The following is a 27,364-nucleotide window of genomic DNA, read 5'->3' on the forward strand; positions in this document are numbered from 1 at the left end:
GACATTTTTGATTGCTGATTGAGAGGCTACACGCTAATGTAAGGCAGGCAGCTGTTGAAGCTGATCACTGGAGCTAATGTACAAGTTGTTGTAATTGGATTGACAGTGATGCTAACAAGTTTCAGTAGAGTATGTTAGCTAGATTGCTAACGTTAGCCAGGCAGCTATTGGAGCTATGGAGTTATTTTCCCTCTATGAGGTCCTGGAGAGGTTTCAGATGAAAAGCCACAATGAAATAGTTTCTATAGAATAATCCAATATTGATATGCCTTCAAATTCGCATCCCTAGCATGTACAATAACACTTTACAGTATACTGTATGCTTCCATCTGTCAAAAAGCATATATACGTTTGCAAAACATACCAAAGAAAAGAAAGACAAAGACATATATTTACATACTTTGTAACTTTAATTGACATATATAAATGTACACTGATCAGCTCAGCTAAAACCACATAACATAAGTGAAATGTACCACCAGCTTAACATTTACAGTCCTCTCAGATTATCCAGGTAAGAGGGAGAGGTCATTGAGGGTCCAGTCTTAACCAGACGAGATCCCACTGGCCCCCCTGCAGAGTGACTGAGAGGGCACCGAGTGACGTAGGTGAGAGACAGGACCTCCTCTCCCCACACCCCACCTCCCTTATCTGCCTTTGGAGAGCAGGGGAGGAAGGAGTGACAAGGGCCAGGGCCTTGGGTGTGATAAGGAAGGGCCTTGTGTCCTGGCCTGGCCTGGCCCCGACTGTCCACTCCAGGAGGCCTCACTGGGGCCAGAGGCTGAACCACAACCAGGACAGGCTTCCAATCAGTGTTTTCACACGAAGGTATGAGCCTGACCCTAAGCTGGAAGATACAGAATGCTGGTGTGCTGGTGTGTGTGTGTGTGTGTGTGTGTGGTGGGGAGGTTGCTTGAGGGCTGGGCAGAAAGAGATAGTGTGAGAAAGAGGCAGAAAGAGAGGGTCACTGGAAGTTCAGGGCACATTTTCTATGTGCCAGTAGTCCGGCGCTGCAGGAAAGCTAAATTGCTTCCGGATCTACGCAGCCAACCCCTAACCCAGCCCGGTGTTACCCGTCCCATCGTCCATCCTCCCTCCCAGTCTCCTTTCCTCCCTCGCTTTCCTTTCTCTCCTCCTTCCTCCTTCCCCCTCTCTTTCTCAACCTTTTATTTTTCCATTTCCCCCTCCATCTCTCTCCTCTTACCACCCACCTCTCTCTCTTTCTCCCCCCTTCCTCTCTCTCTCTCTCTGTCTCTGTGTCCTTATTCTCTCCAGTGTGGTGCCGGTTAGTCCTGGTTTGCACCGTGGAACAGGGTGACGATGTCCGTTGGGAAGCAGTCTTTGAGCAGGATGCCTCTGTCTCTCTGGCAGTCCAGTTCCCCTATGAAGCCATACCAGTAGATCACCAGGCCTGGTCCAAACCTACAAAACACATAGAACCATTCTCTAGGTCATCATGGAAGACTTCGAAGTAGCGATCAAATAGTTGAAATACCGGCAGATGTTTAGATAAAACTGCCAAATGCTCACGGCTGTTTACTTTGGATTTTGGAACAGTGATTTATTTTTGATTTAATTTGTCCTTTATTTAAACAGGTGAATCTCTCGAAGGCCGAGGTCTCTTTTCCAAGAGCGACCTGTGTACAATAGTGATATAATAAAACATATTGGACAAGTGGGTACAGCTCAGACAAAGATGCAGTCATCATCATGTAGATCACAGAAAAAAACATCTAAAATATCAAGAGTTCAAAACTTTTAAATGTTAACGGAACAAAATCTTCCAATTTCAAGGTTTTCTGTAGTTTCTATTTGTTCATTCTATTTGTACAGGGCATAATATTTAAAACCAATTTTGCCAAGCTCAGTTTTTACATGCTGTGTATCTAAAGCTAAGTAATCCTGTGACATAGTACCATATGTGCTGTATTTACAGTAAAAGCAATCAAAGAGCAGAGATAGGGAGGTTTCATAAGCAGAGCCTTATAGATAAATGCAATGCATATCTCTTCTCTAAAGAAGGTGATCCCTTTTTCAGCTAAAACAGAGCGGTATCTCCAGTGATAAAACACAGTGCACTATGATACACAGCATCGAGGGGTTTTAAGGAGGAGGGAGAGGCGTGCATGTACAGAATGTCACCATAATCAAATACAGACATATGTGTTGATTGTGCAATGGTCCACCGACTGGCAGTAGAAAAGCATGATTTATTTCTATTTATACAAGCATCTTTTACTTTCAAACTTTTAGACAGGTGTTCCACACGGATGTAAAAAAGAGATTGAAAGGCAGACAGTGTTAATTACAAAATGAGTGGTACATGTGGGAACAGAATAAGAGGACAAAGATAGATAGATAGATGATAAATAGATGGATAGATAGAGAGACAGAGAGTCAGGGAGATTGATTCAGCTATAAGAGATAAGGACTCTCGCTGAGATGGGTTCCTTTGATCGCCATCCAGGAAACTTGTGCAAAATCAAACATAAAGCCGCCGGGAGAGATAAGATCTCTCCGACAGGGAGAGACACACTGGATCACGTTGCGATGAGACTGAAAATAGCAATAATTAAGAGCAATAACAGCAGCGCCAGACTCTGGCCTCGGGAGCCTCTCGCCGTCGGAAGCCTGTTCGGAACGGAGCCGGCGGAGAGTTCGACAGAGAGGCTGCGACTCGAAAACATTGCATCCGCTAGCGGTAGCCGGTCCAACTGTGTCCAGCTGTTTCATTCACGTTGGACTCCGAAAGCCCCCAGTAACTTTGGCTTAGTTGGCGCACAACATGGTTCCCAAAGAATGACAAACTATAAATAACGGTGACTCGCCGAGCTGTCGAGAAAGTCAAGTTCAGGCAATATTCAAAATGTGAGGTGGTTCTTTATCCCCCCCCCCCCCCCATTCTTTCTCTTCTGTTTTCCACTCCTCTCCTTTTTTCCTCTCTCCTCTCCCCCCTCTCATCTTCTGCAGCTTTTGTGTCTTATAGGGGCCCTATCGTGTATCCGAGCATCCACTGAAAAAGGAGCAGAAGCAATTAAAATGGAGGAGTTTTTTCACCAAGGATGCGTAGCATTATTTCACTACTGCTCCCTGACAAAAGCGGTAAATCATCTTTCGAGCCGTTTATTACGCCCTGAAGATCCCCCGGCGGCCCCCCCCTGTCTCATATACATCATACCTAGTCTTTGAACTCTAGCTGCCATGCATAAAGACATGACACAGTTCAACCTGCGAGTAGAGAGCAGCCCTAACGCCCCCACCACCACCACCCCACAAAAACAGATTCAGAGGGGCTGAACGTGGGTGTGGTCCCAGACACTCCTAACCCTCCTAACAGTTAACAGTGCGTTGGGCTCGCTGGAGACGACAGACAGGAAGCCGGGGCAAAAAGGAGAAGGGCAGGAAGTTCAGAGCCGAGGTAAGGTTCGTAAAAACCTCAAATTGTGATCAATCATTTCCTATTAAAATACCGACTTTAAAACTAGCCTATGGGTATTCAAACTAATGGTAATTATAGGGAACGGACAGACTCGTTCCCATCGGTGATAGTTTATTACCTTATTATAAATAGTCCAACCTTTGAACCGTGACGAGGCACTTTTTACGGCGTAAATAACTAAAAACGGCAGAGCTGACGTCTGCTGTCATGACACTTCAGCGTGTGCGCGGTGTTACTGTATGCGCGCGCACATACACACATTTTAGACTTGAGGCAGTATGTGTGGTTGACACAGACAGTACACGCAAAAAGACGAGATATACATATTCATGAAAAAATAACACAAAGTCTCTCTCTCTCTCTCTGGCCCTTAAAGCAGTACATGCTCCTACGGCTCGGTCCTGCATTCCGTGTTTTACAGTGTGTGATTTACGGCGCTGTATCTATGAGCGAACGGGGCCAAAGCTAACAGCCCTGGAGAAAGCCCACAGATGCACGCTGCAAGTTCACCGCAATGTCACACACATAGCTCAGCCTCTCAGCGCCGCGCGGGGCTCAGGCCCCCGTCTCCCCTCTCATCACGTCCCGGGCCCGCCGCTCGCACATGGCCCCGCAAACGCTTAATATGGAAATGTTATGGAAACAAAACCTAAATATTTACATTAGATGACTTTGGGAAAAAGGGGTTACGCTCCTCTTTCTCTCTCAGTCGCCGTTGCCGCATGTACGTTCCCCGTGCTCTGGGGGCGGAGGGTGAGGGGGGGTGAGGCTGGGAGAGGAGACGGGTGTGGGGAGGGGGTTCGCAGAGAGGGGAGAGGCAACCTTCTGAAAAGGTTAGAACTGTACATCAACAGATAAGGGGGGCGGCGTGCGATACATCATGTTGGAGGAGGCCAGGCACAAATTGAAACAAGCAAAACTCTAAACACAGGGGAGCCGTGTCACCAAGGCCTTTCCATACCGTAAAGAAAATAAATGGACTTTTGAATCCCCACTCAGAATTAATACAAGCCAATACCGCGGGGACCTTGAGGTAGAAATCAGAGAGAACGGGTTAGAAACAATAACACTGGTGCTGATGGGAGGGGAGGAGAGGCAGGGAGAGGTCAGGGGTCAAGGCTTTAGCACGACGACCGCGTCACCAGATTCTCAGGGAAGAAAGCGCTATCCGAGCACGATCAATGGAGAGAGCGAATATAAATATATAGGGCCTTATATATACTTCCTCTGAAGTTGCGTGTGTGTGTGTGCGGTAATGGCCTGCGAAGGCTGGGTTTGTAGTTTGTAGGCTAATTGTGGCTTATTATGTGGGCTGGCTCGTCTTAACCTGGCGTGTGCTTATTATATACACCACCTCGAGAGTCAAAGTCAGCCATCTTCCAATAAACACCTAACGGCGTAACGAGTTGGTGAAATTGTTTGTGAAATGTAGCTAATTCCGGCGCAGGGGCCGCCCGACAAGCCTGGGCGTGGACCGCGGCTGCCAGGCATGCTGTCGTTAGCGCTAACGAGCGGGTGGTGGTCGCTCTTAAAGCAGGTGCCAAGCAGCTTACAACGCTGCTTAATGAGAGCAAGGCACCTCAAACTGGGAAGAGAGTGTTATTAGTGCCGCTTGCACACACACACACACCATGCAGCCACCTCTCACACACAACTAAGCCAAAGCATACAGTATACATTCTCTATTATAAACTGACAAACATGTGTGAACTTTACACACACACACACACACACACACACACACACACACACACACACACACACACACACACACACACACACACACACACACACACACACACACACACACACACACACACACACACACACACACACACACACACACACACACACACACACACACACACACACAAATAAACTAATACCTGTAACTTCCCCCTCCAAAAGAAATCAACAGTTATTTTGGTTTGATTTGGTCGGAGCTGTTCCTGGATGTCAAAAAAGCACAGCCTAAGACCGTTTAACATCCCCAGTGAAAACACTGATCAAGAGTTAATTCGACACGTCACGCCGGGCGAGAAAAGGCTTTACTTTAAAAAAAAAATGGAGGCTGAACAGCGCTGCCAAAGTACATTATACGACGTGATGAATTATCAATAAAATCGAGACGAATTTACGCTCGCCTCTAAAAACACTCTCACCTCATTTTACATGTCGTACAGAGCCGCTTAAAACAAACGGCCCCCGCCATGATTTAGATAGCATGAGCCTCCGCATGACGGTGAACTCTACGTGTCCGAAAGCCTCTCCACAAAGACGCCTTTGTCTTCTCCGCCCATACATCAGGTCACAAGGTAGACCAGTAAAGAGCTGCCAAACATTAGCTTCAGCTCAAGTCTGTTCTTTGCTTTTTTTTCTCCTCCTGCCTGAAATACTGGTCTGGAACCTGCTAAACCTCATCTGAAGCAGAGACCAAGGGAACGCGGAGGAATGGAAGGGGTTGAGAGGTAGATAGTAGAGAGAGAGAGAGAAAGGGAACAGAAGTGTGTGTGTGTGTGTGTGCGCGTGCGTGTCCTTGTTTTCCTATATTTGTTTATGTTTATTTGAACATTGTGGAAGAAAAAACAAGCAGAACATAAAAATAAAAAAAAATAAAGTCAAAATGGGCTTATTTACAAACCTCACCTATAATACTGTAGTAATAAAAATAATAATAAAAAATAAATGCTAAATCAAATATATCTTGGGGAGGGACCCCGACACAAGGAAGGGAAAGGAGAATGTTTCTGCCCTCGTAGGACACGCAGGTCAGACCCCACAAGGACAAGGGGCTATTTTTGGGTTAGGGTTAGGTTAAGGTTAGGGTAAGGGGTTAGGGAATGAATTGTGGAATGTCCCCACAAGGACTGAATATGTGGCTGTGTGTGTGAGTGTGTGTGTGTATGTGTGTGTGTGCGTGTGCGAGTTTGTATTAGTGAGAAATGGTCTGGTCCTTGCTGTCACAGCCGTGGTCAGTCCTTGCTATAGACAGCTGATTAATAGGTGTTTATTTATAGGGCCCGAGCTAGGTGGCAAATGGCTGTCTGTGTGTGTGTGTGCAGAGTTGGAGGGTGCGAGCGGTGGAAGGGGTCAGCAACCCCAGGCCTGCACATCAGGCCATACGGCCCAACGTCAGGTCACTGTGTGTCTGTACATCCAGCTTGTGTATTTCAATACACCAACAGCAGTCTGGGGGCCTATGGTACGTCACGTCAGACACATTGATAACACCAGCCCTGATAACACAGGCATCCACACACAAACACACAGGGTATTTAAAGGCTGGTTCTGCCCAGAGGGGTGGCCTCCAACAGGGAGGTAAATCAGCCTTAGCTCCCTGCCGTACATCCTACAGTCCATAAATAACGAGATGAGAATAGAAGAGTCAGAAGACCTCAGTCCTCCTAGGAGCTGAAAGCGAGGGGTCAACCATGTCATAATTAGGGATCCCCCTCCCCGATCCATATTCAGTATAAATACCAGATTGGGGGAATTCCGATAACTCTTTCCAGTCGCACAATTGCGGAAAGCGATCGATGACGTGAAGAACATGAGCCGATTCTCAGCAGAGTTGGTGTCATTGTTACATGCTAACTAACCTGAAACATGTCAGCGGTGTAGAACTATTACAAAGTGTCTGAGGCCGATATGGCTCATAGACGATCAGGGCATCCCTAGTCATAATAACAGTGGATGCTTTCAAATGTAAACAAGTTCAGGGGAACTAGCCAGATTATCTGATATGGGTAAATAGAATAGGTAGTACTGTACATAGTAATAGTACAATTTATGTTTGTACCAGTTGAGGCTGCAGTTGTTTCTGAACCACTAAAAAGTCTAAAGAAACGTCTGCCTGATATATTTTCTTATGGCTGTTGAGATTTTACACTTTGAGTTAAGGCTCATCGACTCCCATTAATCCAAACAACCGCGATTCCGGTCCCATGTAGAGCGCGCCTTCCACAGAAAGGAACAACAGTGTGACACATAGCAGCCATTGTGTGATACATAGCAGCCAATCTGTTCTTCCTTTAATTACCTTGCCAAAGACTGGTGCTTAACACGGCCGAGGCTACCAACACGCCACGCCCAGCTCCTCTTTATCGCCGGGGAAAAGTTCAATTCCGCTCAGGTATGTAAAACTCAAATACAAGGCGGCCATCGCAGACAATCTTCAGGGGTAAATGAGTCGCCCCAAACCGGCAGAAGCACTGTAATTAAAGAGGAATAGGGGGCAATAAAGAATAAAACATCTTCCGCCAGGTGTAATTCTCCCCGACGTTTTTATGCCTTCTGTCGATGGGGTTTGGAAATGGAACGTGACGCGGATGTGGCTCTTCCTCCTTTGTGACTGTTGGAGGCGGAGGATGTGTGTGTGTAGTACTGTATGTGTGTGTTGGGAGGGCTGACATGGGGGAGTGTATGTGTATGTGTGAGGGGCGTGGGAGGTCAAGTTGAGGGAGTGTGCCGTGATTGTATGTCAGTGTGTGTAGCAGGAGGTAATTTACGCCTACCGGTGCAGGATGCCGATACGAGATGGGAGATTAGAGGAGGATTACAGAGTTTTATCTGGGAACCATGGCAACCTCTGTGACCCCCGGGGGCCAAGACCTGCCCTAAGCCCTCTGACCTTGCATCCCATTGGTCAAAATTCGACGTCGCCTGCTGCCTATGGGCCGGAACGCCGACGAATAACAGAGAAGCCTGGCACACTTTACAACCATATAGACCATCTATTCATCCATGCTGAGGTGGCTGTTCCAGCATGGATCATATCATCCAAATGATAGGCAAATGCCGCAAATCCCCCCAAAAAGAAAAAAGAGTGTTACTACTTACATCTTGTACTTAAATATTTTTTATTTGGCATACTGGTATGTTGATGCTTTTGATTAACCTCTTAACACATTGGGCACCAGCCATTAGCCTTATCCTTGTAGCTAGAGTGCCAGGTTTCCATAGCCTACTTTCACTGTGCGTCACTATGTTTGGAGAGCTATATCTATATTCTATATTATATCTAAGGAGACAATACTATGGTCATTTGACAGTGACTTTCTTCCGTCGAACATGCAAAAAAGAGATAATCTTTTTATGTATATGTTCGCACGTTATCCCGTGGTGAATATTGTATAGTTTAGGAGTGATCCGGGATAATTCCTGAAAAGCTGAGTTATAGGGCGCAACGTGAATTCTACTATAAGCATTGGCATTTCTTGCCTGGACATGCTACTATTTCCAAATCAAATGTATGTAATAGGAATTATGTTTCATCATGAATGCATGAAAGGGGGGGGGGGGGTCGTTTTTTTATGCTTTGATGGCCAGTAACGGCATTCGTTTTGAATACCACACACGCTGATCAGCTGCATCGATATGAAAACATTGTACGATCAAGCTGGAATTGACGCTGACATGACTGTGTGGCACAGCGGAACAACAACACAATCATCAAATTTGCTGATGAGGCCTGATCTCTGCCAACGACGAGAGGGCCTACCTGGAAGAGGTAGAGAATCTGTCGCAGTGGTGTCAGGAGAACTGCCTCTCCCTGAACGTCAGCAAAACAAAAGAGATGATTGTGGACTTCAGGAGGTCGGGGGTCAGGGACTACAGCCCCCTCAGCATCGACAGGGCACCAGTTGAGAGAGTGAACCGTTTCAAGTACCTAGGAGACCACATATCCGAGGACTTGACATGGACCACACATATTGACAGTGTTGTGAAGAAGGCACGGCAACGCCTCTACTTCCTCAGGCGCCTAAGGAAGTTCCAAGTCAGTCAGAAGATCCTTAAGAACTTCTACTCATGCACAATAGAGTACATCCTGACTGGCAATATCACCTCCTGGTTTGGGAATAGCACCGCACAAGACCGCAGCAGACTACAGAGAGTGGCCCGTTCAGCCGAACGCACAATTGGAGGGGGGCTTCCCACTCTCCAGAACATTTACAACAAGCGGTGCATGGGTAAGGCTAAGAGAATTATCAAAGACTCCAGCCACCCAAACAACTGCCTCTTTGAACTGCTGCGGTCAGGCAAGCGATACCCGAGTCTCATGGCAAGCACAGAAAGACTCAGAAGAAGCTTCTATCCCCAGGCCATCAGGTTGCTCAACGAACAATAACACTATGCAACAACCATCAAAAGCACTCACAGCACACACATCCACACGCACACACTCACTTTAAACAAACAACTCACTGCAGCACCCACTCTACACACTTTAGAACACCTAAACACACTTTATATTTATTGGCAAAGAATTTGCACTACAACCCATACCTCAGTACACCTTACTGTAAATTGTACCTAAATTGTACCTCATCCCATTTCTGCTTTGCACTATATAGTATATTGTAATTAGTATATTGTATAGTATATTGTATGGTAACTCAGTTACTTCTACTCTGCATTGAACATTGTACATATGTACATACTGAACACTTGTGTCTACGTACGTGACTTCTATTTTATACTTGCTATACTTATTTTATTTTATACTTATCCTTTTGTCTAGCACAGTCTCTGGAGCGTAACAGAAAGAAGCATTTTGTATAAAAGTATTCTATACTTCTGTATGACAACTAATAAAGAAACTTGAAACGTCAGATAGTCCTTACCTTTGATCGGGGGTATTCCAAAAAGAATATTCCAATTGTCCGATTGCGATTTCCAGTATTGGTGTTTATCGTGTCCTCGACATAATCCGGCACACACATGCATGGAAGGTCATTGGACGCGTTTCAATGTGATTGGGTGAACCGCTAGACTCGCCTGACCCAAAATATGGCGCCCGGAGGGATTTAAGTGTAACACCCGGTGTGAAGGAGGGTTTCAAAGGGTGGGCGATACTGCCACCTAGCAGGATGCGGCCGGTATTGCACTCTGGCGATCTCAGAATGATTCCCTATGGTAACCCCGAGGTCCGTGTGCTTGAAATGAATAAAAATATCGCATAAAAGAAATAACGACCAAAACCCGAGATATCTCGGGTCTGGCGCCCAACGCATGGCGGGGTTAACCCGGGATATCTCGGGTCTGGCGCCGAATGTGTTAAACTTTTAACACTTTCTGCGCCAACCCCGAGATTTCTTGGGTTATCTAGTCAGCGGGTGAGCGCCAGAACCCCCGAAAACCCGAGGAATCTCTGGCTTTCATAGTTTCTTTTTTTCGATTTTAATATTCTATACACTCTCACAGACCTCTGTGTTACATTTACATTTACATTTAGTCATTTAGCTGACGCTTTTATCCAAAGCGACTTACAAGTTCTGTGCGACAAGACAGCAAGAAGGGTATAACTCTATCAGCTGAGTAACAATGTTCATCAAAGTGTTGCGTGTTACAGTGTAGGTTAGTTTATTAGGACAAGTGCATGACATTAAGGTTAGTCGGGGTTAGATTATTTTTTTTTTTTTTTTTTATCATTTCAGATAATGGTTGAAGAAGTGAGTCTTTAGTCGACGGCGAAAGATTGGACGGGATTCGGCTGTCCTAACTGGGATGGGTAGTTCATTCCACCATTGTGGGGCAAGGACTGAGAATAGGCGGCTTCTCTTTGATGACCCTCCGGGAGCTTGGATAGGAGTAGATCTGAGGCGGCCAGAAGACGCAGAGCGTAGGGGTCTTGAGGGTGTGTAGTTAGAGACCATTGACCGGAGGTAGGCGGGAGCGGTTCCCTTTGCCGCACGGTATGCTAGGTCGAGGGCCTTGAAGCGGATACGTGCAGCAATGGGGAGCCAGTGCAGGTCCCTAAGAAGTGGGGTGACATGGGCTGACTTCGGTAGGTTTGAGATCAGGCGGGCCGCTGCATTTTGAATGAGTTGAAGAGGCTTGGTGGCAGTGGCCGGGAGGCCAGCTAGCAGTGCGTTGCAGTAGTCGAGGCGGGAGATGACTGTTGATTGGACGAGGAGTTGGGTGGCTTCTTTTGTCAGGAAGGGGCGTATCCTTCTGACGTTGCTCAGGAGGAATCTGCAGGTTCTGGTTGTCGCTGCGATGTGAGCAGAGAAGTTCAACTGGTCGTCGAGGACAACACCAAGGTTCTTGGCGGTCGGCGACGCGGTCACAGCTGCATTCTCGACTGTGATGGAGAGGTCGGTCAGGGGGGAGGATTTGGCCGGCAGGTGGAGCAATTCTGTTTTGCTTAGGTTCAGTTTGAGGTGGTTGGTCGTCATCCAGGCGGAGATGTCGGACAGACAGGCCGAGATCCGCTCAGAGACGTGGATATCTGAGGGAGGGAAGGAGAGGAAGAGTTGAGTATCATCGGCATAACAATGATATGAGAAGCCATGAGATGTGATAATGTTACCCAGTGATTTAGTGTAGAGGGAGAAGAGAAGGGGTCCTAGGACCGAGCCCTGGGGGACACCCGTCCGGAGGGGGCGGATGGCCGACAGAGTCCCTCTCCATGACACTTGGTAGGAGCGGTCATTGAGGTATGATGTCAGCCATGTCAGCGCAGATCCAGCCACTCCCATTCCTGCGAGGGCCGCGAGGAGGATCTGATGGTTGACTGTGTCGAAGGCTGCAGATAGATCTAGGAGAATCAGGACAGAGGAGAGGCCTTTCGCTTTTGCTAAGTGAAGTGCCTCTGTGACCGCAATGAGGGCCGTTTCTGTGGAGTGGCCAGTCCGGAAGCCAGACTGATTGGGGTCTAGGAGGTCATTCTGTAAGAGATAAGCAGTAAGTTGGTTGGATACAGCACGTTCAAGTGTTTTAGAAAGGAAGGAGAGAAGAGAGACAGGGCGATAGTTGGCTATGACGGTGGGGTTCAGGGTTGGTTTTTTTATGAGGGGCGTGACTCTGGCTTGTTTTAGGGAGGTGGGGACCACCCCCGAGTTGAGTGAGGAGTTGATGGTTGCAGTTAGGAATGGGAGGATGTCCGGTGCTATGGTCTGGAGGAGTGGGGAGGGTAGCTGGTCCAGCTGGCATGTAGTCGGACGGTTCGACGTTACCAGTGTCAGGGTCTCGGCTTCTGTAATGGGAGAGAAAGATGACAGAGTGAAGGATGAGGTTCTCAATTCAGCGTTTGGAATGGGTGGGGGTTGGGAGAAGGAGCTGCAGATGTTCTCCACTTTTTCCTCAAAGAAGATCGCAGAGTCTTCGGCAGAAAAAGATGAGGGAGGAGGAGGTGGGGGGGGAGTGAGGAGGGAGGACATGGTAGCATGCAGTTTGCGAAGATTCTTGGCAGAGGCCTCGATCCTATGGTGAAAGAAAGAAGCTTTGGCATTAGTAATGGTTTTGGAGAATGTTACCATTGGAACTCATTCAGAGACCTCAAGAGTGCAATGCCGGCCGAATCCTGCTAGGTGGCAGTATCGCCTACTGTTGTGAAGGGCCAGATTAAACCGAATATATATATTTATTTATATATATATATTTAATTGTATTTGTATATTCTCTAATATTCCCTGATATCCCTTGTATATTCCTTGTACAATATGCATTGAATATCCATTCTAGCCTACTGAACATCCCATAATAGTCTCCATTCTACTATTGGTCGAGACCTTGGTGCCAGGCTGCCATACCCCTCAGACCCAGTTCAAACGTACCGCTCGACATGTACGAACAAGTCCTAGTTCCGCGTAGGAATTTGGCTACCGCACCACTAATGGGACTATTTGTTCATAGTGCGTATATATACTGCGCTACTAAAGTAGGACTTTCTTTTCAGTCCAGTTTCTTACCCTCCAATAGAGTCACAGACGTAAAGCCTCCCCGCGATGCCACGTGTGGGAGTAAGGCCAAGTTCGGCCTACCATCGGTATTGAGACATCGTGTATATTAATATTTGAATAGTCATATTTGGCACTATATCGTCGAGTTGGACGTAGTCTATTAAGCTAATAATAGTCTGTTAATATATAGTGCTTCGTGCGGTGAGAATACTACCGTAGTCAGTACCCCATCGTTTCGGGCAGAGAACTGGCTGCTTACCCAGGGTGGTTGACCCTATGTGAAGCTGCACCCGAGGAGCCCCAGAGCCGACGAGCGAGTGGACCTGTATACCGGATTATTCTACCGACGACAGCCCGCCTTCCCAGGCACGGATTATGCTTTGGATACTTTGATTATTCTATGGATAAAGACCCCCGACACTACCGTGTGTTGGAACCCCCCCCCCTGGAGAGAACGCAAGGTGAGGAGACGCTCTGCAAGACGAGGTCTCTCCACATCTCTCCCTCGTGGACCGGAGAGAGCCGGCCCACAAAGAGTCCACCTGCTTTCATCTGTGGTCCAAGGATCGCCGGCGCATTGAACGGCACTACAGTGGGTTCACCTGGGATACCCTTGGCCGGACGAGGCAGCTGGATTCTACCCCCCCCCCCTCCTACTCCTGTCGGCTTACAAGCGACCGGATTAACCCCCTCTAGTGTATCCAGCCTATAATCATTAAAGTATCATTGCTGTTATTCCTTAACTATTCCAGGTCGTATATTTACCACCTGCGCCTTCAGAGATTGGACATTATCTATTGATATACCGACGAATACTCCTTGCCATAAAAGTGCATACTATTTCAATTCATAAATGTAATTAAGTGATTAAGTGCTTATTCTACACACCATCGCTGTGTAGGAAATAAAGACCTGTTTCTAATTCGTACATTTGTGTTGGATCGTGAGAGTGTTCATGATAATATATTTATGCCGTGTACTGGGTGGCCGAATATTAAGTACAAAGGTAGTGGTAGTAAGTATCATATCTAGTAATACAGTCAGGGAATTGTACCCCTCAGTTACAATTGGTCCTTCGAGCCGGATGGTAATTAGTGTAATATTAATATAGTGTTATTAATATTGAAATGGCCTATGATGAACACTCCACGAAACGATCCTCCTAACCAACGCCCGCAGCGCGAACGACGGCTCCCTCAGTACTTAGAGGCTTACGCTGTCAGTCAACAACCTAGTCTTCTACTAACAGTAAACGCGGTAAAACTAGAAAGTAAAAGTATGTCTAACCCCAACGCCCAGACTACCCCGACCATAGAGGCCCCTACGGGCTCTAATGTAACTGACCAAGTTCACGGTGGGGACCAGTGGGAACCAGACATGACTTCACACCCCGCCAGTACTGAAGAAGTAGTCCCCGATGAGTCCCGGGAGGAATACAACGCTACCGAGAGAGAACTCGGCACGGAAGAAGACGGGGAGAGCACCGTGGAGATAGAGCTCCAAGGCTCCGCAAGGAGTACCCCGAGGGAAGGCTCCCCTATACAACCGCCTTCTCCCAGCGAGGCAGAGAGGACCCTACAGCAGGCATTCCTCGTCAGCCTGAAAGCCTCTACTGAACGCGATAGACTCCAGGGTGAACGCGATCGATTGCAGCTACAGCAACGGAGCGAAGAAGAGCACATACGCCTGGAAATAAGACGCATTCAGATGGAAGAGAATGTGGCCCGAGACCGAGCAGACAGCCAGCGAGCAGCTGCTGGTGCTCTACGGGACGCAGAGCGCGACAGACAGCAAGCGCAACTAATAGAACAGCTGATCAGACGGACAACACCCTCTCCCTCCGCCAGAGGCTCCAGGAACTCGTCTAGACACACCTCCAGGGCGGCATCCCCTAGCCGAGTAAACAACCCTGAACTTGACCAACAGACGAGGTCTATACCCCCCACAGACCACCTCCCCCCACCGGTCCAAGCGAGACCTAGCAACCGGGAAGGAGCAGCATATCCTGTGGAGAGGCTAAACCAGAGACTACAAGCACTGGATGACCTAACTGAAGACGAAGAGGAAGAGGAGGAGAACCGCGCCTGAAGACAGCACAGTACTCTACCGGACCAGGAGGTCCGGTACAGCCCAGGCTATACTCCCGCGGAGCTGCGCTACAGACCCCCGACTCTATACACGGGTGAGCACGACGCACGACCCGCACCGAGGAACAGCACCTGGACAAGCGGGCCATGGTACACTGCCGGTACCAGCCCATACCAAGGAGCGGGAGGAGACTCGCCTAGGAGGCCTCTCCCCCAACGCTCGCCGATGTATCCACAGTCAGCGTCATACATTGGCACGCCTATGGTACCCGACTTCACCCAAGAGAACCGGGCCCAGTATACAGAACTCCGCATGTGTCTGGAGACCATGTTGGTGGATGTATTGGATGAACGCCACAAATACGCCATCCTACTGAAGCACTTAAAGGTACCCCGCGCACATAATATAGCGCTCGCCTACGCGACTTCCACCACCCCATACACAGCAGCGCTGGTAGCATTGGACCAGAGGTATGGGCGCATATGGGATTACGTGATCCAGGAGATCCGACACATCGACCGCTTACCCCCAGCAATAGACAATCGAGCACTGGACGACCTGTCCATCAGAGTGCAGTCCCTGGTAGGGATGTTGGGAGCGAAGGGGAGGCATGAACTTTACGCCAACTCAAATGTGGAAAGGATCCTGGAGAAGCTGCCGCCCGCTCGTCAGGAGCGCTTTAGGCGGCAGAGGGACCACAGGGACCCGAATGGCCCCGAACCGAACCTCCTCGATCTAGCAGACTTCCTGGCGAGAGAAGTCAGCAGCCTACGGCTAGATACATTCGGACGGAGCACCCCTGGCTCCAGAGAAGGAACCAGACGACTAAATGATGGAAGAAGATCGGTGACTGTGATGCACCAATCGGAGTCAGTACCGAGCAGCAGGAGCCACAGTACCCCCTCCAGAACGGAGAAGTGGAAGATAGTGTGCCCCTACTGTGAGAAAGAACACTGGCTAGCGCAATGTGACTCCTTCCCCAAGCTGAACGCGGAGGAAGCAGGTCAATGGATAAAGTCCAACAAGCGCTGTTTTCACTGTGCGCGCTCACACATGGCAGCCGAATGCCGCTTAAAGAAAAGGTGCACCAAGTGCGATGGAGCCCATCTGGACATACTTCACGACAGTAACAGACGGCGCCCTTCACCTGCACCATCCAGCCGCAAAGCGAGCGTCATGTACATCGATCCCGCCAGCAGCAGTGGAGCCCGAGTACTCCTAAAAGTAGTGCGTGTGACACTAAGCTACCAGAATAAAGTCCTGGACACTTACGCCGTCCTCGATGACGGGTCAGAGAAGACCCTGCTGCTCGCCTCCGCTGCGGCCCAGCTAGGGCTGCGGGGAAGCGAAACCCAAATGACAATTCGGACAATAAGACGAGATTTGAAGACGATAAAGGGCGAGAATGTCTCATTCTCTATCGCAGCAAGCGGCCAGCCCGAGCGACGGTACCAGATTGCAGACGCTTTCACCAGCCAAGAAATAGGACTGTCGCGGTACACATACCCCGTCGCCAAGCTGATTGAGAAATATGCACATCTGCGCAAGTTACCGATCCCGCTCATAGACAATGCTATGCCGACCCTGTTGATAGGCTCCGACCATGCAGACCTCATTGTCCCGATAGACCGGGTTCATACCGGACCCCGAGGCTGTCCTGCAGCAGTCGAGACCCGTTTGGGATGGACTCTCCAAGGCCCGCTCGCCAAATCTCTCAACCGAAGTACAGCCACTAGATGTCTCCAATCCCGAGTCACAGAGGGAGAAACCGCACTCCTGCAACACGTAGAGCGGCTATGGAGCTTGGAACAAATGCCCTTTAAGAATGGAAAGAAAGACATTCGCTCTAAAGATGACATTTACGCCATTCACCTCCTCGAGACAGGGACCAAGAGAGTCCCGGTCAACGGCGTGTTGAGATACGCCACGCCACTCCTGCGGCGAGAAGGAATGCCTACTTTCCACGCCAAGACAGACGCCATAGAACGGTACCTGCTGAACACGGAGCGGCGCTTAGCCAAGAACCCCGCCCAAGAGAGTGTATACCGCGCTGAGATTGAGAAGCTCATCACAGCGGGACACGTCACAAAGATGGACATTAAAGAGGCTGACCAGACCACTGAATCGTGGTACGTGCCCCACCACAAGGTCCATCACAACGGTAAAGACCGCATAGTATTTAACTGCAGCTACCAGATCGGATCCCAAAATCTGAATAAAGAGTTACTGCCCGGTCCCACACTCGGCCCCTCCCTACTCGGCGTTCTACTCCGCTTCCGCCAGGAAAAGGTGGCCATCAGCGGGGACATTAAAGGAATGTTCCTGCAGGTGAGATTAGTAGAGGCGGACAAGCCCCTGTTACGGTTCCTATGGAGAGAGAAGCCAGGAGATGAGCACCCAGCCATCTACCAATGGGAAGTCCTCCCCTTCGGAACGACGTGCAGCCCCTGCTGTGCGACATTTGCACTACAGAAACATGTAGCAGAGGACCCAGCAGCGGACGAAGAGGTCCGACACAGCGTAAAGAACAGCTTCTACGTAGACAACTGTCTACAAAGCCTTTCAACCCAGGAAGAAGCAGAGGCTCTCCTGATTAAACTCCGCGCCTCATTGATCAAAGGCGGCTTTGATCTCAGGCAGTGGGCCAGCAGCGATCCGCAAGTACTGCGCAGCCTCTCCTCCGAGGACAAGGCAGCCAGCAGCGAGACCTGGATGGCTACAATCCCGGGAGAAGCCCAGGAGATGACCCTGGGATTGGTGTGGCGATTCAAAACAGATTCGCTTCACTACAGACACAAGCCCCTGACTACGGAGCAGGGAAGGCCGGCGGCGGCGCCGACCACCAGACGGAGTGTGTACACAACACTCGCCCGACAATATGACCCGCTAGGATGTATTCTACCGTACACCACCAGGGCAAAAATGATTGTACGAGCATTGTGGGACAAGGACCAGGGCTGGGACGACCCCATTCCCGCACACCTTGCATCCACCTGGAGAGAGTGGGAGATGGAGCTCCACTCACTCCCAGGCGTTAATATGCGCCGAAGCTACTTCCCACCCACGGTGAGGCCAGAGACATGTAAAATGGACTTACACGTCTTCAGTGACGCCTCAGAGGTCGCATACGGATCAGTAGCCTACTTGCGGGCCCAAGACCAGGGGGGAGAGATCTACACAGCATTTGTCCTCGCCCGCTCGAGAATAGCCCCACGCAAGCAACAATCTATCCCACGTCTAGAGCTCTGCGCAGCCCTAGCCGGAGCGCACCTAGCCACGCTCATCCAACGTGAGCTCACCATACCGGTGTCTAGAACAATCCTGTGGTCAGATTCCACGACGGTACTCGCCTGGATCAAATCGGACTCATGCAAGTACAAAGTCTTCGTGGGAGTCAGAGTCACCGAGATTCAAGACTTAACCGAAGAGTTAACCGGAGAAACAGAGTGGCGCTACGTTGATACAAAACAGAACCCAGCTGACGTCATCACCCGGGGGATGCCCCTGGATGACCTCACCCGTCGCAATGTCTACAGTGACGGCCCCGCATTCCTAAGACTCCCGGAAGGACAGTGGCCCATGCCTATCCCGAGGGAAGCAAGTCCAGAGGAGGTGGAAATTAAGAAGTCTGTGTTCTGTGGATTGAGCACCGTAGCCTCCACCGACCCGAACATAAACGATTGCACGTCCATAGAGAGTGCACAACAAAGAACATTCCTGCGGTACCACCCGGAGTGCAAGTCCCCCGCTGATATGTCAGCGGCTAACTACGAGGAAGCAGAATTGCTTCTACTGCAGCGAGCCCAGAGAGACTCGTTCCCCGATGAATTGGCCTGTCTACAGGGAGGAAAGCCCGTCCCATCCGACAGCAGATTAATTCACCTGGCCCCCGAGAGCGACGCTCACACCCTCATCAGAGTGGGTGGTCGCCTACGCAGAGCCCCCAACACACTCCTGATGGGGCGGCTAGATCCTGCATTACCCCAGACAATGTACCGGCCTGAAGAAGCGAACGACCGACGAATGTGGAGGTACAGCCAAGTATTAGCCGACAAGTTTTGGAACAGTTTCCTACTGCACTACCTACCGTCTCTACAGACCCGCCAGAAGTGGGTAAAGGAGAGAGACAATTTGACAGAAGGAACAGTCGTCATGATTATTGATCAATCACTGCCCAGAGCTATGTGGCCGGCCGGCCGCGTAAGCAAAGTGATCACCGGTGCCGACGGCAAGGTCCGAGCAGCTGAAGTGCTCGTCCAGGGTCGCACTTACACCCGTCCCGTGGCAAGGCTCATAGAACTGCCTCGACTCCCAGACACAATCGATGATGACCATGACCCTACAACCCTATGACTTTGTGAAGTTGACTGACCCCTACAGCAAACCCTTATGTGTAAATAGACAACGCGATTAATCTGTCTCCGTTTAACTGATTAGGTCTGGGACCTATTCAGGGGGTGGCTGTTGTGAAGGGCCAGATTAAACCGAATATATATATTTATTTATATATATATATTTAATTGTATTTGTATATTCTCTAATATTCCCTGATATCCCTTGTATATTCCTTGTACAATATGCATTGAATATCCATTCTAGCCTACTGAACATCCCATAATAGTCTCCATTCTACTATTGGTCGAGACCTTGGTGCCAGGCTGCCATACCCCTCAGACCCAGTTCAAACGTACCGCTCGACATGTACGAACAAGTCCTAGTTCCGCGTAGGAATTTGGCTACCGCACCACTAATGGGACTATTTGTTCATAGTGCGTATATATACTGCGCTACTAAAGTAGGACTTTCTTTTCAGTCCAGTTTCTTACCCTCCAATAGAGTCACAGACGTAAAGCCTCCCCGCGATGCCACGTGTGGGAGTAAGGCCGAGTTCGGCCTACCATCGGTATTGAGACATCGTGTATATTAATATTTGAATAGTCATATTTGGCACTATATCGTCGAGTTGGACGTAGTCTATTAAGCTAATAATAGTCTGTTAATATATAGTGCTTCGTGCGGTGAGAATACTACCGTAGTCAGTACCCCATCGTTTCGGGCAGAGAACTGGCTGCTTACCCAGGGTGGTTGATCCTATGTGAAGCTGCACCCGAGGAGCCCCAGAGCCGACGAGCGAGTGGACCTGTATACCGGATTATTCTACCGACGACAGCCCGCCTTCCCAGGCACGGATTATGCTTTGGATACTTTGATTATTCTATGGATAAAGACCCCCGACACTACCGTGTGTTGGAACCCCCCCCCCTGGAGAGAACGCAAGGTGAGGAGACGCTCTGCAAGACGAGGTCTCTCCACATCTCTCCCCCGTGGACCGGAGAGAGCCGGCCCACAAAGAGTCCACCTGCTTTCATCTGTGGTCCAAGGATCGCCGGCGCATTGAACGGCACTACAGTGGGTTCACCTGGGATACCCTTGGCCGGACGAGGCAGCTGGATTCTACCCCCCCCCCCCCTCCTACTCCTGTCGGCTTACAAGCGACCGGATTAACCCCCTCTAGTGTATCCAGCCTATAATCATTAAAGTATCATTGCTGTTATTCCTTAACTATTCCAGGTCGTATATTTACCACCTGCGCCTTCAGAGATTGGACATTATCTATTGATATACCGACGAATACTCCTTGCCATAAAAGTGCATACTATTTCAATTCATAAATGTAATTAAGTGATTAAGTGCTTATTCTACACACCATCGCTGTGTAGGAAATAAAGACCTGTTTCTAATTCGTACATTTGTGTTGGATCCGTTTCATCTACGTGAGAGTGTTCATGATAATATATTTATGCCGTGTACTGGGTGGCCGAATATTAAGTACAAAGGTAGTGGTAGTAAGTATCATATCTAGTAATACAGTCAGGGAATTGTACCCCTCAGTTACACCTACCCTTTGAAACCTTATTTCACACTGTGTGTTACATTTGATATGATCCGGGCGGAGAATTTGGACCCGGGCAAGTGAAACGGTTAATTCGAGCAACTTGGAACGGGTCCAGCACACTCGATGCATATTTTGTGCTATTTCATGTCAGGGACCCGATGGACATCAATACTGGAAATCGCGATCATACAATGGAATATTCATTTTGGAATAACTCCTAGCAAAGGTAAGGACTATATGACATCAATCCTACTTTGATCCTACAATGATTTCACATAGATCGCAACAATCAACGTATGTAGTATTCAAAACGTATGCCGTTGCTGACGATCAGAGCATCACAAAATGACCCCCCCCCTTTGATGCCTTCAGGATGAAACATACTACCTAATAATATATACCTTTGATTTGGAAATAATATCGTGTCCAGGCGAGCAACACAAACGACTTTATCCATAGCTATAATATAGAATATACAATAGATCCGCAAAGATCGTGAAATGTCGTGAAAATAGGCAATGGAAAGCTGGCGCTAGAGAGCAGAGATGGGCGCTGGCTATGGCGTTGAATGAGTTAAGTTCTAAAGACAACAACATTGGTTACAGTTTATTTCTAAATGCATTTATTTTAATTATCCTCAATACCTTAAACAGTATATGGTACCTTTGACTTCTAATGATCAACTTCGTCATTGTACTCAAAAAATAAAGTCTGTTCCAAAAACCTTTAAATCAGCTGGTAAAAAATATTTTGTTTAAAGCTCCATCCGACTGGAATAGTCTACCTGTCCACATTCGTTCAATATCATCTTTTAAATTGTTTAAAACTATGCTGTCCTCTCACTGTGAGACAACCTGCTCATGCTTTTGACCTCTATCATAATAACAGATATATGAACCATTGCTGTTGTTGTTGTTGTTGTTGTTGTTGTTGTTGTTGTTGTTGTTGTTGTTGGCATGCTGTTGTATGCTTTTTATTTTATAATTTGTTTTGGCTGGTGTTGTTTATTCTGTTTTTTATTTATATATAAGATTGTCAAAATATAATAACTGTATTTTGTCTTTGCGGACCCCTTCATCTCAAGGGGTTATTCCCAATAAAGACAGTTCAATGTAAAGAAGGCTGCAGCTGCTGACACACATGAACATGTGCAACATGTAAGTAGTGAGACACATACTGTATATTCATTTGTGATGTGATTCCTCTGCTTATCAGACACTTATCTTGTGTTTAATTTGTGAAAGTTTCTAGTTGAACCTCACTTTCCATTTGTTTTCCCCCCACAGACACCTCATATAATATATAATACATATAATAACTCATAATATATCAATACCCCATTATACCTGCCTATTGCCTTACACTGTAATCATAATAATATAATACAACTAATACATAACAATAATACTGTATATACCGTATATATACATTTATATTGACTGTATATATATTTATCCACATCTGTGAATATAAATTTGACATATAATATAATTATTATAATAACTTTTACATACATGTATATACTATATATCCTATATAATATATATCCCTTACATACTCTTACTAGTTAACACAGATGGCCAGTATGACTTACTACCAGTGTTTTTATACCCGTTTCACTGTACATAAAATACTATAACATTGTACATGCATCTGATTAGCATTATTACTCAGTAGTACTCATCTATATATACTCCAGTTTATTCACATATACATTGTATATTGCTATTGCACTTTACTGTTCCATTTACACTATGGTTAGATGCAAACTTCTTTTCATTGTACTCTACTTGTGCTGTATGACAATAATGAATTTGAATCTAATCTAATATAACGATTGATATACATTCTACAAATTCCCCCAAAATAAGAAGCTTGTAACGCGACCACACCTGGATTTCCAGTGACAAAGCCCTCTCTCTCTATCTCTCTCCCCCAGGAACCCACCCTCTTCCCCCCAACACTCTCGTGGCACTATCAGCCTTCACAACCATGACGCCTCCTGAAAACACTGGGGACTCCATCAGCCACTGTCTATGCTCATTATCCCCTCCTGTGACCTCAGGACCACTCACACAACCTCCCTATCACCTCACTCACCTTCTCACACCACCGACCCTAAACATCTTATCACCTACACCACACAGTCCTACGGACCCCGTCCGGTTCTGTATCAAGCGCTTGTCGTTGATAACCCTGCTTAACATCTGCAGGGTGAGCTCAAATCTTTCAGAAAAAGAAAAAGGAAAGATCTTACTTTTATAGCTTTGCGGCGCAACGGCTAGGGTTGGGTACCTTTCACATTTGAACCGATACCGGTACCTGTGAATTGATACCGGTACCTTGGGAACCTTTTTTCTGTACTTTAGTCTAGGGCTGAACGATTAATCGATTTTAAATCTAAATTTGAAATTACGCAATTATCAAATCGCAAAAGAATATAAATCTTTTAATTTAATTTTTTAATTTATTTAACCAGGAAGTCCCATTGAGATACAAGATCTCCTTGTTGTTGTTATTGTTGTAGGAACGGTTTGGGAGGTAAGGGGTTTTAGATTGTGTGTTGTGAAGTTTAGACTTCAGAGAGGGAGAGTAAAGTACAGAAAAAAAGGTACCGTTGGGTACCGGTATCGATTCCCAGGTAAAAAGAAACATTTTCAGGCTCGGTGTCCCGAACAGACCCACCGCGTAGGCCAGATGCAAGCCGCATTTTACAATAAACCTCTGTGGGGCTGCTTAAAAAAATAAATAACTATAAATCGCAAATTTAATCGCAATCGCAATATCTGTCAGAAAAATCGCAATTAGATTATTTCCCAAAATCGTGCAGCCCGTTTAGTCTCTAAAAATGTAATCTACCTAACTCAGTTGTAAAAAAAAAAAGATTCCAAACTTCAAATAATTTATTATCATTATTATTTATTTAGAACAATGTTAATATAAATATAATATATAATATTGCAGCGAGCGTTGTCTGCATCTAGCTTTGTAAAGTATAACAACACTTGCAACCGTTTTCGGCTTGCCATTGCCCCGACTGCATTGTTGTTGAATCAAGTCAAATCCTAGGTACAGTAAGCGTGTATTGCGCGTGTGAACGTTGATGTGCGGCACATTTCATAGGTTTCGATTTGCAGTAAACGAAACGTTGACGTCATCGGATTTCTTTTTACAGTACCGAAATGTGGCACCGGCGGATCTCACGTGATTTGGTACTCGGTAGTACCGACGTGATTCGGTCGGTACCCTTAAAAGTACCTGATCGGTACCCATCCCTAGCAAGGGCAAACTGTGTTACAGAGAAAGAAAGAAAAAAAGACTCAGAAAGTCCCATTTGGTCTTGGTTAGGATCAGTATATGCAATATCATGCTTCCCAAACATCCTCGACCCGAGAGGGAAGACCCCTAATGAATGTTTGGTGCTGGTCGCTGTCCCTTAACTCGGCGTGTCCGCCACCACATTAGCACCACGTATCCGAGGGACCGGGTCGTAAGGCCCGCACCGGGCCTCCGCTCAGATCTACGGCGTCATGGTCCGATGCACTCCGACACACTCAGGGCTGTTTTGGAAGTGGAGCAAAACCAAACAAGGTGTGGCCTGGGCTTCGCCGGTCTGTTTAGCGTTTAGCCCGGGTTCTGTCCCGACAGCGCCGGGGCACTGGGCCTGCCGGGACCATCCTCGACTAGAGACGCTCTTAGTTGACTAATAGCCGTGGAATCGATTAGCTGATCTAATCAAAAGATCTGTGCTCTTTCCCCAACATGCAGCCATGCAGAGTGACCTCTTTAAAGCCAGAGGTCATCAGAAATGTGCTCAGAATATTTTCAGGAGATCAACTCATTCAATGTGGAGGAAAGAAAAAAACAACAACTAAGCAATCAACAAAGTCTTGGTCGACTAAGAGCGAATGGACCAATGACTAAGAGGATGGAAACTACACAAGACTGACGACCAGCCGGAGTTTAACCATGTCTCACACTGTCTCTCTCTCTCTCGCACCCTTGATTTGTACCTTCATCTCTATCTCTTCCATATTCTACTCTTCTAATATTAATGCTCTCCCCTCTACTCATTTGATTCTCTGCCTGTAGTGGGGTTAACCAGTCAGAGTTAGCCAGTCAGAGTTCACCTGATCTCGTCTCAGATATTGGTTCCCAGTCTCTCTGTAATGGCCCTCTACATCACTTGAATGGGACTGACCTCTTCAATTATGACACACTGAGTGGGTATTCATTAGGACTTGATGCTGATGCGTTTAGATTTAATTCTATTATTATGACACTGTGAGCCACAAACTGACTATCGTCTGACTATCGTCTATGCACAGCGCAATGCTCAAATCATCGGTGAAACCTAACGTTCCGGCTATCCGGCAAATAGGTAATAATTATGTGTCTTGAGTACACATTATGCAGTTCTAATGAACTCATTGCATATTACAGTTTAAAAAAGCAAGTTTAATAAAGGAGGTGATGATATAAAAGCAGACGAGCTTAAACAACAGACACACAAAGAGAAAAAAAAACACGTCTCTGAGGCTTTCGTTGCTTTTAGACGAGGTTGGCTTTCAAAGCCAAACGGTGGCCTTAGTGCTAATTTGGAGATGGATCCACAAGTCTGTGAGCTCTGCTTGGAGACAGGAAGCTCCCTGTGGAGTTGAGGGAGCAGGCTGGGGGGTTGGAGAGGACCACAGCGTCAGGGGGATGCAGGCTGGGGGGTTGGGGTGGGCTCTGCAGTCAGAGAGGACCACAGCGTCAGGGGGATACACGCTCTTTTAACCTGTTATTGGAACCCCCAGCAGCCCTGGCCGATAATTACCACCCGTCTCTGGGGGAAACGCAGTCAAAAGGCAGGCAAAGGGACAGCCATTTTGTGTCCGTCGCCGTGCCTCAGCCCCGGCAGCGCTAGCCCTCAACCCTGGCTATAATCCTGCCCTTAACCTAGCCGGCTAATGTGTTTTCAATTTGGGATGATCCTCCTCTACAGCCGCGGCCCTAATCAACAACAGTTTGTACTGTAACCCTATCTGCCCTCGCTGGGGCTGGCCTGGGCCGGGCGCCTGCACTCTTATGTGTCCAACGAAGGAGGAGCCGGGAGTGTGTGTGTGTGTGTATGATATCATGTTTATACGTGAGGTCATAGGATGTGTGCTTTTGATTTCTGTTTGTGTGTCTTCCGTATCTCGCTAACTACGGAGATAAACATATAAACATCTAGGGTGCCCCCCCCCACATGAGCGACTGACCGCCGAAGTTGCACATAAGGGTCTGGGTCACTTTACAAGCCATGCACATGGGAGTGGATGTGTGCAATTTGATTTCTGTTTCCATGTCTTCCATATCTCGTTAACTACGGAGATAAACATATAAGCATCGAGGGTGCCCCCCCCCCCCCCCCCCCCCACACACACGCATGCACACCTGACCTGGAAGTTGCACATAATTGTCTGAGTCACTCCGCAAACTTCACAAAGCCGTACATGTGTAGTGGATGTGTCCATTTACCACGGTTTCCCTCAGAACTTTGCGTTTCCTTTCTGCAAAAGCGATATGCGGCGTGCGTTATGCCCGAGCCCTCAGTCAGAAGAAGCTCAAGGATAAAATGGAACATGTTTAAACTCTAGTCCTCCTTCAAATGAAAGCTGAATCAATAGTGGGGCTTGGCGTGGGAGGTGTCAATGTTTGTTGTCTGGGAGCCTCTGCATCTTACGAGAAGAACCCGGGCCCCAAAATTAGAGCACAGCCTCTAATGTCCTCCCTGGGAGAAAAGGGGGCCTGGCTTTCGTCCAAGTCAGCACCTTTGGAAGTGCAGTCGCGTTACCACCACTAAATCAACATGTCAGCGCCCAGCCCTCTGAAGCTCTCCACCCAGACTCTATTGCTTACAGCTACTCCAAACACCTAATGAATCGGTCGCAAAACGCCCGACTGTCTGCTCAAATGAAAATGGGGGAGGGGGGGGGGGGGGGGGGGGGGGAGATATGGGGAGAACCGGGGGAGAAACGAGTTATTTCTTTTTTTAGTCTGCCGCATGCTAGAGCATTTAACCTTGGTCCACGATAATGATCATCACCAGACTGTGAGACAGAGTTAGGACCACTAGTAGGACATGAACTGAAGCCAAGTTATGGTATCCTGGTCATCAACCTTGGCCTCCGACTCTCAAATGGAACTGTTCCAGTTTGGGGGGGGGGGGGGCATTTGGAGATGGGCGCAGGCGAAGGTCCACAGAAAGCAGTGTGCTTACTCTGCAGTTTG

The 27,364-nt window shown here is 47.7% G+C and overlaps 1 protein-coding gene across 2 annotated transcripts in view; it reads right to left on the reverse strand.

The window, feature by feature from the left end:
• Positions 1-434: 434 nt before the first annotated feature.
• cdin1 (CDAN1 interacting nuclease 1) overlaps positions 435-27,364 on the reverse strand; it is a 146,906-nt gene continuing 119,976 nt past the window's right edge. For both annotated transcript variants that reach the window (XM_084311652.1, XM_084311651.1), the window contains one exon: positions 435-1,422. In XM_084311652.1, the coding sequence (XP_084167778.1) occupies positions 1,287-1,422 (136 nt within the window). In that variant the 3' untranslated portion in view covers positions 435-1,286. The remainder of the gene's footprint in view (positions 1,423-27,364) is intronic.

Source organism: Notolepis coatsorum, assembly GCF_963971535.1.
Source record: "Notolepis coatsorum genome assembly, chromosome: 3".
In the NCBI taxonomy this organism is placed as follows: domain Eukaryota; kingdom Metazoa; phylum Chordata; class Actinopteri; order Aulopiformes; family Paralepididae; genus Notolepis; species Notolepis coatsorum.